Source organism: Panthera pardus, unplaced genomic scaffold (genome assembly GCF_024362965.1).
Source record: "Panthera pardus isolate Hobbes unplaced genomic scaffold, ASM2436296v1 HiC_scaffold_6, whole genome shotgun sequence".
NCBI classification, from domain to species: Eukaryota; Metazoa; Chordata; class Mammalia; order Carnivora; family Felidae; genus Panthera; species Panthera pardus.
In genome coordinates this window covers 97483917-97501925 of record NW_026526991.1, presented here as the reverse complement: position 1 = coordinate 97501925, position 18009 = coordinate 97483917, and the positions used below count along the sequence as shown (strand labels likewise).

At 35.7% G+C, this 18009-nt stretch overlaps 1 protein-coding gene across 1 annotated transcript; it reads left to right on the top strand.

Annotated features, from left to right (window-relative positions):
- The first annotated feature begins 1880 nt into the window (after positions 1 to 1880).
- On the top strand, positions 1881 to 13808 carry LOC109259101 (killer cell lectin-like receptor subfamily F member 1). The gene is made up of 6 exons (XM_019436446.2): positions 1881 to 2095; positions 8387 to 8485; positions 9397 to 9552; positions 11846 to 11985; positions 12602 to 12714; positions 13224 to 13808. The coding sequence occupies exons 1-6, from the start codon at positions 2011 to 2013 to the stop codon at positions 13330 to 13332; spliced, it is 702 nt and encodes a 233-aa protein (XP_019291991.2). The 5' UTR covers positions 1881 to 2010; the 3' UTR covers positions 13333 to 13808.
- Positions 13809 to 18009: the final 4201 nt, after the last annotated feature.

The following is an 18009-nucleotide window of genomic DNA, read 5'->3' as shown; positions in this document are numbered from 1 at the left end:
GGGGGGGCACTTTGTGAACCCTAACTGCATGTTTTGATTCACAGACCTGTCTATTCTGTCTAGGGCACCAGCTGGTGTCACTAGTGTGCATTCAGGAAGTCATGTCAGCATCCTGCCCAGCAAGTCACTTATAGATAAGTAACTTCTTCAGGCATGAATGGATTAGCAGATGTTCTTTTCTGCAAAATGCCAAATGCGAAATTGTGTGGAAAATCATAACAACAAATCAGACATTCTGTAACTTTGTGAATGGCGATCCTTGCGGACATTACAGGTGCAGAGGTCAAATCTGCTCCTAAAATCCGTAATCATTCCTACAAACACAAAGCACTATCCAGTCCATGATGGAAGACGCTTAAGTAGAAGATCTGCCATCAGGTCATTAGCTGGTTTCCTTTGAACTTTGTGCTCTTTGGAATTTGCCCTTGATAGGCTGGGCATTCAGCAGAGGCATTAAAAAAAATTGGCCATGAGAAGGGAAGAGGTTATTATCTGAGCATCTATAGCTTCCATCCCTGCTGTCCAGCCAATGTTACAGGTGTCCCTTTAGTAAGTTCCAGCATGTCTGAGGAAAGACGCTGATGGACATGCACTTTTTCCACCCAATTATTGATAAATAAGCCAAAAGTTGAAGCCTCTAGGTAGAATACGTATAGCAGGACTATAACATGAATTTTTAGACAAAATAGTCCTACGGTAACTGTGAAAATATCAAGTAAAATTATCATTGAGTCACTAGTAAATTCAAAAGGACAATTGTACAGGTAGCATTAGCTCACCCCTCTCCACCACCCACCTTCTGCATCTCCTTCTTTGCCCCGGGAGAGTGACCTGTGCAGACAACTTTGCCCCGTGGCTTCCACTTGCCTTTAGCCAGTTGATTTGGGGGCAAGAAGGCAGAGGAATGAGATAGGAGTCAGGGTTCATGGCCCTGGGCCTCCTCTCGGAGACTAGGACTGACTGTACTCCAGCCAGGGGTGCCTGCTCTACCCAACTCACCTTCCTCTATCTTCTGCCTCACCAGTGAAGCCTTCCTGTGGAAAGTTCTAGGTTTCTGTTCTCGACTTGCTACAATTGCCAAAGATTTAGGAGTTATGCACCAAAATTTTAAACTTCATCTCAACTTACAAAATGAATGTTTCCACAACTGTATTACTCTTTTTAGATTGGGCTTGAGGGGACTTTTTAGAGGGATAAGAAAGTTCCAAAAGTGCATTTGGGTGATGGTTGCACACATCTATTTATTTTCTAAAAGTCATACAATCATGTAATTACATACCATGTTATGGTATGTAAATTAGACCTCACTGAAGCTAAGAGAAAAAAAAAATCTGAAATCTCTGTCCTGCCTCATGAATATTGTATATTCTGTTCAAATACCAGAAAAGGCCATTGAAAAATATGGTTTCTTTCCTAAATTCTCCCCACATTTTTTTTTTTTGGTATTTAAGATGTCTTTAGAATGTCAAAAGTTGCCAGTATTTTTTTCTTCAAATTATATTATTAAATTATTAGCATGATTTATAATCAATCTTGTTTTAGGGTCAGGAAATTTAACTGTTAGGTAATTGCAAGCTATTATGTTAAATCAAATATCACTATATCAGGAAGTGTAATTGAAAATTGATGTATTGTAACTAAACCGAAAGGCACCTATGTATCATTTAACTCGACTCTGAAAGGGGTACAATTTCCATTTCCCTGACTTTATGGGATTATCAGGAAACATTTTTCAAAGAACCATAAATGATATTAAATTCAATATGTGGTGGACAGTTTAGAAATTATGTGTTATGTAGGTCATGAGAAATAAACTTAAAAAAAAAAAAAGAAAACATTTCCTTTGAGGTTTTCACCGATAGATGAAACTGTGTACCCTTGTCTGTACCCTGAGTGAACAATTTGAGGACTAGCTCTGAATAGCAGCAGATTTATTATTTTCTTATTATATATCATACTTAGGAAAACAAAACGTATACATATACACACATATATTCACCCACATTGAAGATGCAAGATGAAGAAAGATACATGACCTTGAATTTACAATGGAAAAAAAGGAGTTCTATCGAAACATCCCAACTTAAATTTAAAGGTATGGTATTCCTTTTTTTTCCCCCAATTGGTATGGGTTAATATGAATAAGAATTCAATGTGGGTTAATCTGAATATGAATACGGACGGTAATTTCCAACATTCCAGTCTTTACTGTTCTTGGGCTATTTTATTTTTTGGTGCTTTCCTCTCTCTGTCTGTCCCCATCTTGTCTTTCTGTCTCTCGCTCTCATTTATCAAGGTGAGGGCAACAATTGTTTTTAAAGTAAAATTTTGTGTCATATAGTTTCCTAAGGACATTCTCAGGACAAAATACACCCTTACTTGTTATTAAGAAAAATTTTGTGTCATATAATTTCCTAAGGACATTCTCAGGAAAAAAAATACACAAAATTAGTAAAATTGAGATGGATGTTTAGCTCCAATCATCCACCTCCTTCTCACTCATAAAAATGGCATCATTAGTACTAGTTTTTAATTCAGCTTGTCAAAAACTTTAGAGTGTATTTTTCACCAGGTGGAAAAATTTCAGTTTGGAAAATAGAGATACTGACTTGAAAGACCACAAAATGTAATGGCTCTTCTGTGCAAATTTTTTTTCACAGTTTGTAGATATCACTCTGAAACCAAAATGGGTTTTGGTGCAGAAAAGGAGCTCAGGTGGTTGCAAATAATGAATGTGCAACTCCTAGCTATTTAAGTGGCATCTGCTAATATTCATCCTTTACCAATAAATGCATCGTTCGCTAATAGTAAAGTTTTCTAACATTTAGTAAAGCTTGGGGTGTGACATACATTTGAGTCTAATTGACAGTTTAAGTCCTGTCATGATACACAGGGCTTTTACTTAACTTTGTGATTATATATTTGTGTATTTTTTTCCTCGTATCTTGGTGGTAATGAAAATAAGACATTACATTTTTGCCACTATCTAAAGTTTCAGAATCAGTGTAGAAATAGAGTTACTAATAATATAGTTACTTAATATAGATTGAGATGTTTTTGCAGGTTTTTCTTTTCTTGCCCTTAGTGTATATTCCATGCACAGTCCCATTATGTTTTAAAATTGCTTGGGGGCGCCTGGGTGGCTCACTCAGTTAAGCTTCCGACTTCGGCTCAGGTCATGATCTCACTGCTCGGCCCCTGAGTTTGAGCCCCGCGTCGGGCTCTGTGCGGATAGCTCAGAGCCTGGAGCCTGCTTCAGATCCTGTGTCTCCCTCTCTCTCTGCCCCACCCTCTGCTTGCACTCTGTCTCTGCCTCTCAAAAATGAATACATGTTAAAAAAAAATTCTTGAAATAATTCCTCTTCATGGTTAAGCCACTAACTTAATATCCAGTTAGGGCCCTTTACTTCATCTTCCATTTTATTTTTAGGGATCACCTTTTTTTCACCTTGACTTAGTTCATTTTATGATTATGTATAAGTATACACACTGTGCAATTGTAATAATATATATAATGCCTGTTATACAATATAATTATAATTATTTTATAATTATTTAAAACATTTATATATTTTCAAAGTCAAACCTAGATAACAAGGTACTTCCAGAGATCTCCAACTCCCCAAAATCCAGATTCCTTCCATCTTTTGCTTTCACCCTGCTCTCTCCTCCCACACATTTCAATCCTACATACAGCCTAACATTTCTCTATTAAGTGGATGTGCCATAGTTTGTTCCACTAGTTCCATTATTGGCCATGTAAGATGTTTGCATTGCTTTTCTATTGTATTCCTATTATAAATAGCACTGCAATGCCTTGCACATATGTCTTTTGATGTTTTGCCAACATGTCACTGGGATGTATTCCTAGAAGAGAGATTGCTGGATACCAATGCAAATGCTCATGTAATTTTGCTCGTTTTCCCCCAAATATTGCTCCACATGATGGTACCATTTTATGCCATGATGAATCTAATAGTGGCAAATATCTTTTTAAAATACTGACTTCAATGGGGCACCTGGGTGGCTCAGTCGGTTAAGCGTCTGACTCTTGATTTCGGCTCAGGTCATGATCTCATGGTTTGTAAGTTTCGGGCCCCACATTGGATTCTGTGCTGACAGTGCAAAGCTTGCTTGGGATTCTCTCTCCCTCTCTCTCTGCCCCTTCCTTGCTCTCTCTCTCTCTCTCTCTCTCTCTCTCTCAAAAATATACAAATAAACAAATAAAATAAAATAAAATACTAATTTCAATTCTTTTGGTATACCCAGAAGTGGGATCGCTGAAAGGTATGGTAGCTCTATTTTTCTTGTTTTGAAGGACTGTCATCCTGTTTCCAATAGTGACTGCATCATTTTATATTCTCACCAACAGTGTGCAAGGGTTCAAAGTTCTCCACACCCTCACCAACACCTGTTATCTCTTTTTGATAGCCATTCTAACAGACATGAAGTGGTATCTTATTATGGAATTGTTTGCATTTACCCGATGATTAGTGATGTTGAAAGACTTTTCAGGTACTCGGCCATTTGTATGCCTTCTTTGGAAAACAGTCTATTCAGATCCTCTGCCTCTTTAAAAATAAGATTTTTTTTTTTTTGCAATTGATTTGCATAAGTTGTATGAGTTCCTTATATATTTTAAATGTTGGCCCTTTATCAGATAAGATATAGATTTGCAAATGTTTTCTCCCTCTAATTTTTTTTTTTCTCTCGTTCCTTGTGTCTTCAATTTAGGTGGTTTGAGATCTTCCTTTAAAAAAATTTTTTTTTACTGTTTATTTTTGAAAGAGAGAGAGAGAGACAGAGTGTAAGCGGGGTAGGGTCAGAGAAAGAGGGAGAGACAGAATCCGAAGCAGGTTCCAGGCTCTGAGCTGTCAGCACAGAGCCTGATGTGGGGCTCGAACCCATGAGCTGCGAGATTATGACCTGAGCCAAAGTCAGGCCGAAGTCAGATGCTCAACCTACTGAGCCAACCAGCCACCCCAGATCTTTCTTTTTAACTCAATGTAGGTATTTATGGTTATAAACATCTCTCTTAGAAGAGCTTTTGCTGTGTCCCGTAAGTTTTGTTGTGCTGTATTTTCATGTTTATTTGTCATAAGTTTTGTTGTGCTGTATTTTCATGTTTGTTTTTTAAAGATTTTTAAAAATTTCCCTTTTGATTTCTTCTTTGACTCATTATTTGTTCAAGAGCGTGTTACTTAATTTGACATATTTGTAAATTTTCCAGTTATCCTGCTGTCTTGATTTCTAGCTTCATACCATTGTCACTGGAAAAAAAAATCCTTCATATGATTTCAATCTTCTTAAATTTGCCATGACTTGTTTCATAAACTATCATATGATCTATCCTGGAGAACGTTCTGTGTGCATTTGAGAAGAATGTGTATTCTTCTGTTATTGGATGGAATGTTCTGGGTATGTCTGTTAAGTGCATTTGGTCTAAAGTAATAATTCAAGTTCCACGTTCTTATAGTGATTTTTTGTTTGGATGGTCTATCCATTGTTGACTATGAGGTATTGAAGCCCTCTATTATTATTGCATTGTTGTCTATTTCTCCCTTTCACATCTGTTAATACTTGCTTAATGTATTTATCCACTTTGTTGTTGGGTACATATATATTTCTGATTATTATATCCTCTTGATAAATTAACTCCTTTATCATTATATGATGATGACCTTCTTTGTCTCTTGGTAGTTTTTGACTTAATGTCTATCTTGTAGCTACCTCTGCTTTCTTTTAGTCTCCATTTGCATAGAATATCTTTTTCTATCCGTTCTTTTTGAGCCTATGTGCATCCTTAAGGAAGAAGTGAGTCTTTTGTACATAGCATGCAGTTGTATCCTGTTTTGTTTTTTTTTAATCTATCCAGCCACTCCATGTCTTTTGATTGGAGGAGTTAATCCATTTATAATTAGAATAATTCTTTTTTAATTTTTTTTTATTTTTGAGACGCTATTTATTTATTTTATTTTTATTTTATTATTTTTTTAATATGAAATTTATTGTCAAATTGGTTTCCACGCCACATGAGAAAGAATGAAATATGGCCTTTTGTAGCAACGTGGATGGAACTGGAGACTGTTATGCTAAGAATAATTCTTGATATGATAAGACTTACTAATGTCATCTTATTACCTGCTATTTAGCTGTTTTGTAATTCCTTTATTCTTTTCTCTTTTTCTTGCTGCCTTCCTCTGTGAGTTGGTTTTTCATAGCGGTATGCTTTGATTCCCTCTGTTTTTAGTGCATGTATTTAATAATGTGTAGGCTTTGCTTTGTGGTTACCATCCACTTCTGTAAAACATCTTATAGATATAACAGTCTATTTTACACTGATAACAACTTCAATCGCATACAAAAACTCTTCCTTTTTAATGCTTGCTTTTTACGTTTTCGATGTCAGAATTTGCCTTTTGTAGTGTGTATTCAATAACAAATTATTGTTATCTATAGTTATTTTAAAGACTTTTTTCTCCTTTAACTTTTATATGAGAGTTAATTAATTTTTTCCAAACTTCTGTGGGAAACTTCCAGTGTTTCTCAATTAACTTCATTAGAAAACAAACAAACAAACAAAAAACACCTGTTACTGGTGTGCATATTGAACAAGTATCCATCAATTCCTGCTTTATTTTCTAGCATAAAGTTGTTGGGTTTTATCAGTTGCATTTTTTTACAACTATTGAGATGATCATACATTTCTTTCTAGCTCTATTAATAAGACAAAATGAAAATCTTACTATTGAATAGCATTGGATTCCTAGTATAAATCTGCCATGGTCATTTTATGTTTGGGCTACAATAATATATTTAAGATTTTTGTATGGACACTTAGGAGTGATTGTGGATTTTTAAAGTTATTTTTATTTTTATTTTTATTTTCTGATGTTAAAGTCTTGTATGTTAAATTCTGTGCAGGAGAATTCTCTACAATTTCTCTACAGGAGAAAACACAAGATAGTGAAAATGTTATTTCCTCCAAAATCGTAAACCTTAATAGGGCTCAAATTCATACCGTGGAACTCTTTTCATGATGCTTAAGAGAAATAATTGAGCCTCAGTTTGAAAAGGCTTCTGCACCCTTTCTCCTAATGTTTTCTGATAATCATGTGTTTGATTTTTTTTAAATGAATAAATGACATTTTATTACATGTGTTGAATACTTTGAATTTTTTGATGATAACTTTTAACATATCAAAATATTAAAAAATAATCTGGGAAATACAGGGAATCCATTAATTGAATGAATATAACATATCTTATTTTACTGTCTTGTGAATACTATGATAAGATAAAAGCTATGTACTATTTTTCTGACATACTGTTTTATATGGTTTATGATGCTCTTTCTCGACCAGGTTCAGCATCTTCAAATGTGGTTTTTTACTCCCACAGATTTAAAGGGTATTTGGAATATGAATTTCAGCATTTATAATTCAATTTATTGACTGAACAATAAGGATGATCATAGTTATAGGGAGTGGCTTCTTATCAATTATTGTGATACATTTGCAAAAATTATCTTTGATGACATAAAATGTTGTGCAAATATAGATGTTCATTTATTCAACATAAAATAATTGCTCATATAATTCCACAAGCTAATGTTCACCAACCTAAGTCCTTTTTAATGAGGTTGAGAAAAATAACAACGTATATAATTGAGGCGCTGGATGAGACTATTTACTTTCTGTATTATGACACCAGTTTGTTGATAACAGCCATCACTGAATGCACATCTTATCTTGAACCTAGCAGTATATGGAAAATAAAATGAGTATTTTCATACATATGAAAAAGAAAATAGTCGTCACTCTTAAAGAATTTACCGTCTAAAGAGAAGCTGAATCATCATTATTACATGAGTTAGAGAAGATTTTAGGATTTTTTTTTTTTAGATTAAAATAGCTGGTACCAGGAGTCGTATTTAGCTTTGATTTGTATTGCTTTCTTAGTAAATGAGATGGGCTGAATGACTTGTGAATATTATTACATTAAAGCAAATTTATTAATTCAAAGTATCTATTTGTGTCAATATAGATGTGTGTATTTGTAAGTGCACAAATGAGTGTGTGTATGCATGCGTGCTTGGGGAATTATTAGGTGTATACATAAAATTCTTTATCCCTCTGGTCAGTTATGTCAAATATTAGCAATTTCTTAAGATCTGATATAACATGCATCATAGCTCTAACCATGTAGTGTTACTATTACCGAATAAAATACATATTTATTTTTCTGTTTATTTAGGTTTTAAACTTTTGATTGCCTGATATCATTTGAAATTCAAAACCAATATTATTTGCAATCCTCGTCTTATAGTTGCTTTCACTTCTTAGAAATTACTTTTCTAAGCTAATTCATTTGATTAATCCCTCAGATTCTTCTGTGATGTTGCCTTGGTCTAAAATCTTACTGGGAATATCTGGAACCATAAATGGTATTCTGGTTTTGACTTTGATTTCCCTGTGTTTACTGGGTAAGTTGAAAGATTTTAAATACAAGTATGGAAATGTTTACGTTCTTCTTACTACTCTTTTCATATTCATTCATTCACTTATTCATTTTCTGTCATGTTAACAAAGGCTTAATTAGAAGCTACTGTGTATAAAGCCATATAGCATTCTCCATCGTAATGTATTTAATCTGTAGCCAAATCAGGTGAGTATCTTGTTCTCAAGTGGCATACATTCTAATAGGAAGAAAACGTGTGTGTGTGTGTGTGTGTGTGTGTGTGTGTGAGAGAGAGAGAGAGAGAGGGAGAGAGAGAGAGAGAGAGAGAGAGGGATGTATTTGGAAACCGTGTTTTGGATTTCTTAGAAAACTGTGAATAAAGAGAATTCCATTATTTTTCTTAAAAATATTTATATGTTTTATCTAAGATTACATTTAGTTTATTTTTTTGTCCAACAAATATTTACTGAACAGCTACTATACCCCAAACATTACCACAAATTTTCACCACCCCCCCCAAAAAAAGGAATAATCAGGGTCAAGAATCTCTAATGAAAGAAATAGATTTTAAATAAATAATTATGGTAGAATAGGCTAAACACAGTATCATAGGTTTCAGTAAGGCATTAAGAAAGCATGGAAAGAGGATGTAGGCTCTCTAGAGGAGGAATTTTGCTTTATTTCCTACTGTATCACCAGTTCTTAGGACAATGCCTGGCACAGAATAGATCCGCAGCAAATATGTATTCTAAAAACGATTCAATCGTGTCATCCTTGAAGTTATTTTTCATTAAATGAACATGAAAATAAGAAACTTCCCAGTTACCCCTTCAGATGTTTCTTGTTCCAATCATCAGAATCTTTCCAAAGAATTTGTCTCTCAAACATTGCGCAGAAAAGATATTTCCCCTATGTTAAAATAATCCTGTTTTTAAGTTTCTCAGGGAGTATTGCAAAAATGCCAAAAAGGAAATAATTCAAATCTCACCCAACACGACGACATTGGAAACCCAAAAATGAATAATGGCACAAGAGGAAATTTAAGTAATAAGGATACAAGCCACTGTGGCTCAAAAGCTACGGACCATACAGGTATCTCTCAAGGCTTTGGCTTATATTGAGTTTAATTGTTTTGGCTTTCAAAATTTGAAAAATCCTATTTAACAGGTATGCATACATATGCATATACATACATATATATGTATATATGTATATGTACATATATATATTGATTATTCTTTTTCCAGTGGGAGGAAAGCTGTAAAAAAAGAACAAAACAAATAGTCTGTTCCCTTCAGGAACTTAAAATCAAATTGAAATATGGAAAGTTAACTGCGATTATAAGGCAGTGTATAAATATGGAAAGTTAACTGCGATTATAAGGCAGTGTATAAATATGGAAAGTTAACTGCGATTATAAGGCAGTGTATAAATATGGAAAGTTAACTGCGATTATAAGGCAGTGTATAAATAAGCTGCAAATAACTATTTTTGTCTCTTATTTATTCTGTTTTGAAATACAAAATGAATAAAAGTTATTATACATAACAAATTATCCATTACGATTTTATGCTTAGAACTTGCAATCATGCAAAATTTTGGAAAACTGTCCCTTCTGCTTCCAATTGTTTTCAGTTTAACTTTAGAACACTTACCTTTTTGAGCCTTCAACATTTACTTTATGGTTTATGTGAAAAATGTGTTGATTAATTTATTTTATAATTACTTGCCAAAGGGTTTTCTCTACTCCATTAGTTTGTGTTATTCTCTTGATCACATATGAAAATGTCATATATATTATGGTTTACTTATTGGTACTCTTTGCTTTTGGATTATGTATCTGTTTTATATGTATAAGTCTCAAAGTAATTAAGATACTGTAATTTTAACACATATTTTACACTCTGATTAGATGTTAAGAAAGCTTTGATAGGTAAACATGGAATCATATAGACACCTTTAAACTTTTATTAAAGTCAGTCTAAATGCTGTATATCCAATTCTGAGATATTAATTTCCTATTACTTTTTTTTTTAATTGAAGAAATACAAACATGAAGTTAACCATTTAAAATAATGCAATTCAATGGCATGAGGACATTTGAATGTGCAACGGCTAATCTATCTAGTTCCCAAACATTCTCATCACCCAGAAGAGAAATTCCTACTCCCAATAAAAAAATCCCCCACTCCTTCACCCAGGCCTTTAGCAACCACTAATCTGCCTTCTGTCTCTGTGGATTTACCTATTCTGCATTTTCATATATGGAATCATACAATATTTGACTTTTTGTGTCTTGCTTCTTTCACTTAGCATAATGTTTTCAAGGTTCATTCGTGTGACATCATGTATCAGCATTTTATTTCCTTTTATGACTAATATTCCGCTCTTTGTATATATCTAAAATTTGTTTAAGGTGGCAATACCAATCAAAGTGGTCTATCAAAATTCCAATGCCCCTTTTTTTTTTTTGAGGAAATGGACAAAGTGATCCTGAAATTCATATAAAGTTGCAAAAAATCCTGAATACTAAAAACAATCTTGAAAAAGAAGAATACATTTAGCAGATTCACATTTTCCAATGTCAAAACTTAATGGGGATGGAAAGAATGAATCCTAGCTGCTTAATATTTATGGGGTTTCTTTTCACGGTGATGAAAATATTTTGGAATTAGATAGTAGCTGTATTTGCACATTGTGGACATGCTAAAAACTCATGCATGTTAAAGTGGTTAAAATGGTGGCTTTTATGTTACATGAATTTTACTTCAATAAAAAAAGGAGATTTTAATGGCCATAAGTTTGAATAGATATGCTGACCTGCCGTCATATTTACACATACAATTTACTTTCGTTCATTATTATGCCAAAGTCTTAGGTATTTACAATTTAAGACCTCACCTTAATTTTAATTTAAGAAAATCGAGGAATATAAACTTGTAATTTATAGAGGTTGAAAAAACTAAATTCTCAATATTAGTTAATATCAAAAGGGAATCATTAAGGATTTATGCACATAAAGGAAGCAGAGAAGTCTTCAAGCTTTATTTGGCTAAATTATAAGAAAATGGTATAAATAATATTTAATCTCTCAAGTAGCATTAACACAATATACAGCTTAAATGGTTCATGTTATTTTAGCAATTACATTAGATCTGGGCATGAAAAACATTCCCCTTTGTCTAAGTTTTGCTTCATCTTACTAAATTGATTTCTTAATTCCCAAGAATTATCATTTGTGTTTTGAAAACCTTGTAAATCTGAACCCCTTGTTGTGAGTGATTTTATCATACAGCTCCACTCTTACTCATACAACACGTAAGTATTCGGTGTCCAGAGATACATATGTAATTTAATTTTCTTTGTTTCCTTTGTATCACCACAGGATTGTGCCCATCAGAATGGCTCAAATATCATAAAAAGTGTTATTGGTTCTCTAATGAGATGAAAAGTTGGAGTGACAGTTATAGGTATTGTTTGGGAAGAAAATCTCATCTGCCAATCATTCAGGACCAAATCGAAATGGTTAGTGGTTTAGGGCCAGGGTTATGGCGTTAGTTTCTGTGGAGTTAAAAATAGCCTACCTCAGGGCGCCGGGGTGACTCAGTCTTTTAAACATCGGACTCTTGGTTTTAGCTTAGGTCATAACTTCACGGTTTTGTGGGCTCGAGGCCCACGCCCAGCTCTGCACTGTTAGTGCGGAGCCTGCGTGGGATTCTCTGTCTCCCTCTCTCTCTGCCTCTACCCCACTCATGCTGTATCTGTTCCTCTCTAAATAAATAAAAAAGTAAATAAATAACTTAAAAAAATGACTTACGTCCTATTTCTTCCCACCCTTCCAGTCAGTTATCATGTACCTTGATTACTGAGTTCTTGGCACCTTCCTAGATTTTGTGCTCAAGGCCAGTGCCTTACTTGACTCATGCTAGCCCTGGACTGAATACTTGTATTCGATGTACAGGTAGCGTATACGTATATGTATGTTTACAATAAACGTGCAATGTGTGTAAATAAGTTATGAATTGATTACTATCAGAATGCTCATGCAGGATACTAATTGTCCAATAAAATCCTAAATTGTTTTAATATGTCTGAAAACTATTAAAATATTCTGTTCACTCACTCATTCCTCACTTTTTAGGCTTTTATACAGAAAAACCTAAAACAATCAAACTACGTGTGGATTGGGCTCAACTTTACATCCCTGGAAAGGGCATGGACCTGGGTGGATGGTTCTTCGTTAGATTCAAAGACGTGAGTCTTTTCAAAAAGACTATCTGATTTACTGTTTATCGTAGAACTTATCTTCATAAAGCACCTCTCGGTCCACCAAAATCAACTCTGAAATAGTTCTCGGTACTAAAACATTTGAAAGGATGAAAATCAGGTTAATGTTCCCTGGAGTAATGATGGATACTTTGGTTTTGTTTTCAAAGCAAAAAGACTAGAAAAGAATAATGGTTGCGCATTTATTGTTTAAAAACTACACCATATGCAACAATGGAAAGAAGACTAGACCAAGGATGTGGGCACAAATGTACTGTCAGTTCAGTCACTTCTAAACAGACTCTCTGGGAACTTTCTGCAAAATCACAGACAGCAATATTAAGTAACAGACATACTGTAACTTTTACTGAATCAAAGGATTTGAAAATGCCCTGAAATCTGAGTTACGTTTTGATTAAGGGAGGGAATTAGCCGAAAACGTAAATGGATGTCGTTAGCAGCGATGATTAACAATGTATTTATCATTTCTTCTACAGATTTGTCATAAAAGGACCAGCTAAAGAAAATAGCTGTGCTGCTACCAAAGAAAACAAAATTTACTCTGAAACTTGCAGCAGTGTTTTCAAATGGATTTGCCAATATTAGAATTAAAAAAAAAAAAATTAGTAGTGAACTAATCAATGACGAAAGCTTTTGCCTATTAGGTTCTAATATTAACCTTAAGGAGTGAGAATTTAAAACTGAAGACAACAAAAGGTCTTCTCCATTTTCTCTCTATCATCTACATTGGTCCTAATCTCAGAGTAACCCATGTAAATAATCCAAAATATGCCCTTCCTATTTTTTATGTGATAATATAATCCAATGTGAGTCCATGGATTTATACTCAGGACTTTTATTCATTTTTCATGTTATAACAAATGTGACCAAATTTATCTGCTTTTCTGTATTTTGCTTGTTTATGTGTAACAATATTCTGTGTTAATTTCATATCATTCTGAGTTGCATTGTAGTATGGATTTATATATGTTTTACTGCTTTGTTGGGCATTAACTTCATTCTCAGGTTTTTGCTACTGTAAGCTATGTTGCAATAAACATTCTGAATATCTTTTTATTTTATTTTAAAGTTTATTTATTTATTTTGAGAGGGCGGGGGGCAGAGAGAGAGAGAGGGGAAAGAGAATTCCAAGCAGGCTCCACACTGTCAGCGCAGAGCCCAATGCAGGGCTTGAACTCAAAACCCTGAGATCATGACCTGAACAGAAATCAAGAGTCAGAGGCTTAAATGACTGAGCCACTCAGATGCCTGCGAATATTTTTTTTAAATGGTAGCCCTTTCATTTCTTTTTCTTTGATATAAACCTTAAAAGTGGAAATTCTGACTAAAACATTAAATATGTTTTTTTTTTGCTTTAGATTTTATACAATTTTAATCTAAATTACAAACTGATAAGATTACAGGTACAGAGCAAAAACACTTTCCTGTTTCGTGAACCTCTCGAGAATTACTTGCCGGACTGATACATTTTATTATATTAAAAAGAATTTTTTAATGTTTTATTTATTTTTGAGAGAGACAGAGAGACAGTGTGAGCAGGGGAGGGGCAAAGAGTGAGAAGGAGACACAGAATCCGAAGCAGGCTCCAGGCTCGGAGCTGTCAGCACAGAACCCGTCGCGGGGCTCAAACCCACGAACAGTGAGATAGTGGCCTGAGCCAAAGTCCCACCCCCAGCTGACTGAACCACCCAGGTGAATTTCAAGTACATTGGATACTTTCGTATATATTTTCTACACAAAAAAAATTTCCTACTTAATCACAAATTAAATGATCAAAAGTCACACACCTCTAACATTGACCCAGCACTACCATCTAATTCTTGGACTCGCTTTAAGGTTTGCCAATTGTTTAAAAAAAAATGTCCTTTAGAGTAAAATATCTAGCTCAGAATCATTTTCTGCATATAGTTTTTACGTCTCTTTAGTCTCCTTCCATCTAGAAGAGTTCTTTGGACATCCTTATTATTCACAACCTTGATGTTTCTGGATACTATAGCAGGTTCTTCTCTTTTTAAAAAATTTTTTAATGTTTATTTATTTTTTAGAGACAGAGAGAGACAGAGCGCAAGTGGGGGAGGGGCAGAGAGAGAGAGAGAGACACAGAATCCGAAGCAGGCTCCAGGCTCGGAGCTGTCAGCACAGAGCTTTGGCGCGGGGCTCGACCCACGAACTGTGAGATCATGACCTGAGCCGAAGTCGAAGGCTTAACCGACTGAGCCACCCAGGCGCCCCTCTAGCTAGTCTGCAAAATGCTATTTAATTTGAATTTGTCTGATTATTCCTCGTGGTAGATTCAAATTCTGACTCGTTGGCAGAAACAGTGAGAAGTTCTCACTGCATCCTTTCAGAGTTATTTGTTCCCTTGTTGATGCTATTCACTTTGTGCACCCAGTTAATGTGATGTCTACTGGACTTCATGTAAAGTGACTCTTCTCCCTTTGTAATTAGTTAATATTTTGTGGAGAGTGACAAAGATGGCCTTAACATTCCCTTCAGCTTCACCAAACTTGACTTTGAGTCAAGTTTGGCTCTTCCTATCTATGAGCCCCTGACCACCCCATTTTTAGACCATTTACTTCAAAAAAAACTTGTAGTTGGAAATATTTCTCGGCTCTTTTGAAATGTAAATCTTTAAAAAAGCTTTTTAAGGTTTCACCACCCAGAAATGTCTTTCTTAGGGAAGGGAGAGTCATTCCTCTGAAGTGTAATCATCAAGAAAGAAATCTTGACATTTGCAACAATGTGGGTGGGACCGGAGGTAATTATGCTAAGCGAAATAAGCCAGTCAGAGAAGGACAGATATCATATGATTTCACTCATATGTGGAATTTGAGAAAGTTGACAGATGAACATAAGGGAAGGGAAGGAAACATAAGGTAAACACAGAGAGGGAGGAAAACCGTAAGATACAAATACAGAGAACACACTGAGGGTTGATGGGGTGGGGTGGGGGGTGGGTTAAATGGGTGATGGGTATTAAGGAGGGTACTTGTGGGGATGAGCACGGAGTATCCTATGTAAGTGATGAATCACTAGGTTCTGGAAAACAAAGGCAGAAGGCAATGGCAGATAAAATTAAATTTCCTTATAGCCTGCAGCCCACTGATGATAACTTGAGGCTGGCAGAGTAAAACATTTCTCCAGGAACTCCCTACTGTCTTAATGTGAATGCTTTGCTGGAGAGGAAAACAACCTTAGCTTGACAATAACTAGGCCTCTAAGGATCCTGGGAGTCTTCTTTAACATATGAAAATCTCCCTGGAAACTTCCCCTGGACTTTACCTCCCCCAGCCCCATAGTATATAACCAGTCTCTCCTCATGGTCCAGGGGCAGCTCTCCCTGACCATGGGTTCTGTGCTTTAATAAAATCATCTTTGGGGCGCCTGGGTGGCGCAGTCGGTTAAGTGTCCGACTTCAGCCAGGTCACGATCTCGCGGTCGGTGAGTTCGAGCCCCGCGTCAGGCTCTGGGCTGATGGCTCGGAGCCTGGAGCCTGTTTCCGATTCTGCGTCTCCCTCTCTCTCTGCCCCTCCCCCGTTCATGCTCTGTCTGTCTCTGTCCCAAAAATAAATAAAAAACGTTGAAAAAAAAATTAAAAAAAAAAATAAATAAAAAAAAATAAAATCATCTTTTATGTGTGTGTGTGTGTGTGTGTGTGCCAGAAATGTCTCAAGAATTCTTTCTTGGCAGTTGGTTCTGGATTCCCCCCCACCATTCCAAAACCCCATCAGGTTCTACTCCTGAAGCCAAGACTACACTGAATGTTAACTAACTAGAGAATCAAATAAGTAAGTAAGTAAGTCAATCAATCAATCAATAAAATAGGAAATAAAATAAAATACAACAAAAGCAAAAAAAGAAAAGTAGCACCTCTATTTCTTAGATTCTATGGGAAGGTAGGAGGCTGACTTCAGGGGGCACCTACCTCCAAGTTTTAAAACTATCGCCTATCACGAAGACCTGAAAAGGTTTAGTTTCCATCTGGGTACAGCTGTTTAGCAGACGCACATGGTGTAGGACCCCTCCTTCACCCCAGCTCTGCAAAACCCTGTGCGCAATAAGCCCGCTGACCCAATCAAAGGCGAGACGCAGAGACTCTAACACAAAGTTTTTTGTTTTTTGTTTTTATTTATTTATTTTTGAGACAGAGAGAGACAGAGCATGAACAGGGGAGGGTCAGAGAGAGAGGGAGACACAGAATCCAAAACAGGCTCCAGGCTCCGAGCTGTCAGCACGGAGCCCAACTCGGGGCTCGAACTCACGGACCGTGAGATCATGACCTGAGCCGAAATTGGACGCTTAACCCACTGAGCCACCCAGGCTCCCCAAACAAACAAGGTTTTAATTGACGTTCTGGCAAGAGCGGTTCTGATGGAAAGGCACACTAGGGGGCAGTCACAGCGGACAATTTATCTCCTAGGGAGAAGTTCCGCCCCTGGTTCCTCATTGACTGAGTACTACAGAGGTTACAGCCTTACTGGAAGTTGCCCGTGCCCATGTAAGGCAAAGGTTGTCTGATTGGAACAGATGTACATTCTTTGAGGTGACACAGAGACTTCAGTTCTTTAGCACCTGCTGGTTGCAAAGCCTGGGAAAATAGGTTGTAAACTTACTAACTAAGCAGCACAGGTTTTATTTCGTCTTTCTGAAATGAATCATCTCCCTTATTCCTCACAATCCTACTCTTTTTCTCAGTAGATTTTAGCTCAGGTTGAGTTCTGGACTATCTCCCTGATGGCAATAACCCTGAATAAAGTCTTTTCCAGTGTTGATATTGTTGAGTGCAATTGTTGCTTTGGCGGGAAGGAGGTGCTTTTAGATTTTGTAAGTGCCCCATTCTTCATAAGAACTTCAATCTGTTCATTTTTGTATTTGTTTCTTGGTGGACTCTCATTTTCATGTTTTGTTCAATTTGTATTCTCTATCTTGGGGGTATTTCTTTGTCCAGACCTAGTCATAAAAGTTAGCTTTGAGGTGACATTTGTATCCTTGATCACCATGATCCTTTTCTGGTTTGCAATGTTGTTTGTTTTATGGTAATAGCATCAACAGAATACCAGTGACCGTTTTTTTCTAATGTTTGAACTGACCTTTATGTTCTAGTCTGATTCATAAATACTAATAAAATAATTAACCAAATAAAACGATATATTTTTTCTTTTTTCAAACAATTTGCTTTTCTTTGTGCCTTCTAAAATGTTACTTTATTTTCTGAGCCCTCATCTACAACTTGAGCTCTATGTGCAAGAGTTTTTCCTTATT

Excerpts from the sequence above, each read along its gene's own strand:
- LOC109259101 (XM_019436446.2), top strand. The coding sequence starts at position 2,011 with ATGCAAGATGAAGAAAGATACATGACCTTGAATTTACAATGGAAAAAA. Across the intron at positions 9,553-11,845 it reads AAAAGCTACGGACCATACAG|GATTGTGCCCATCAGAATGG; the intron begins GTATCTCTCAAG and ends GTATCACCACAG. Across the intron at positions 12,715-13,223 it reads TCTTCGTTAGATTCAAAGAC|ATTTGTCATAAAAGGACCAG; the intron begins GTGAGTCTTTTC and ends TTTCTTCTACAG.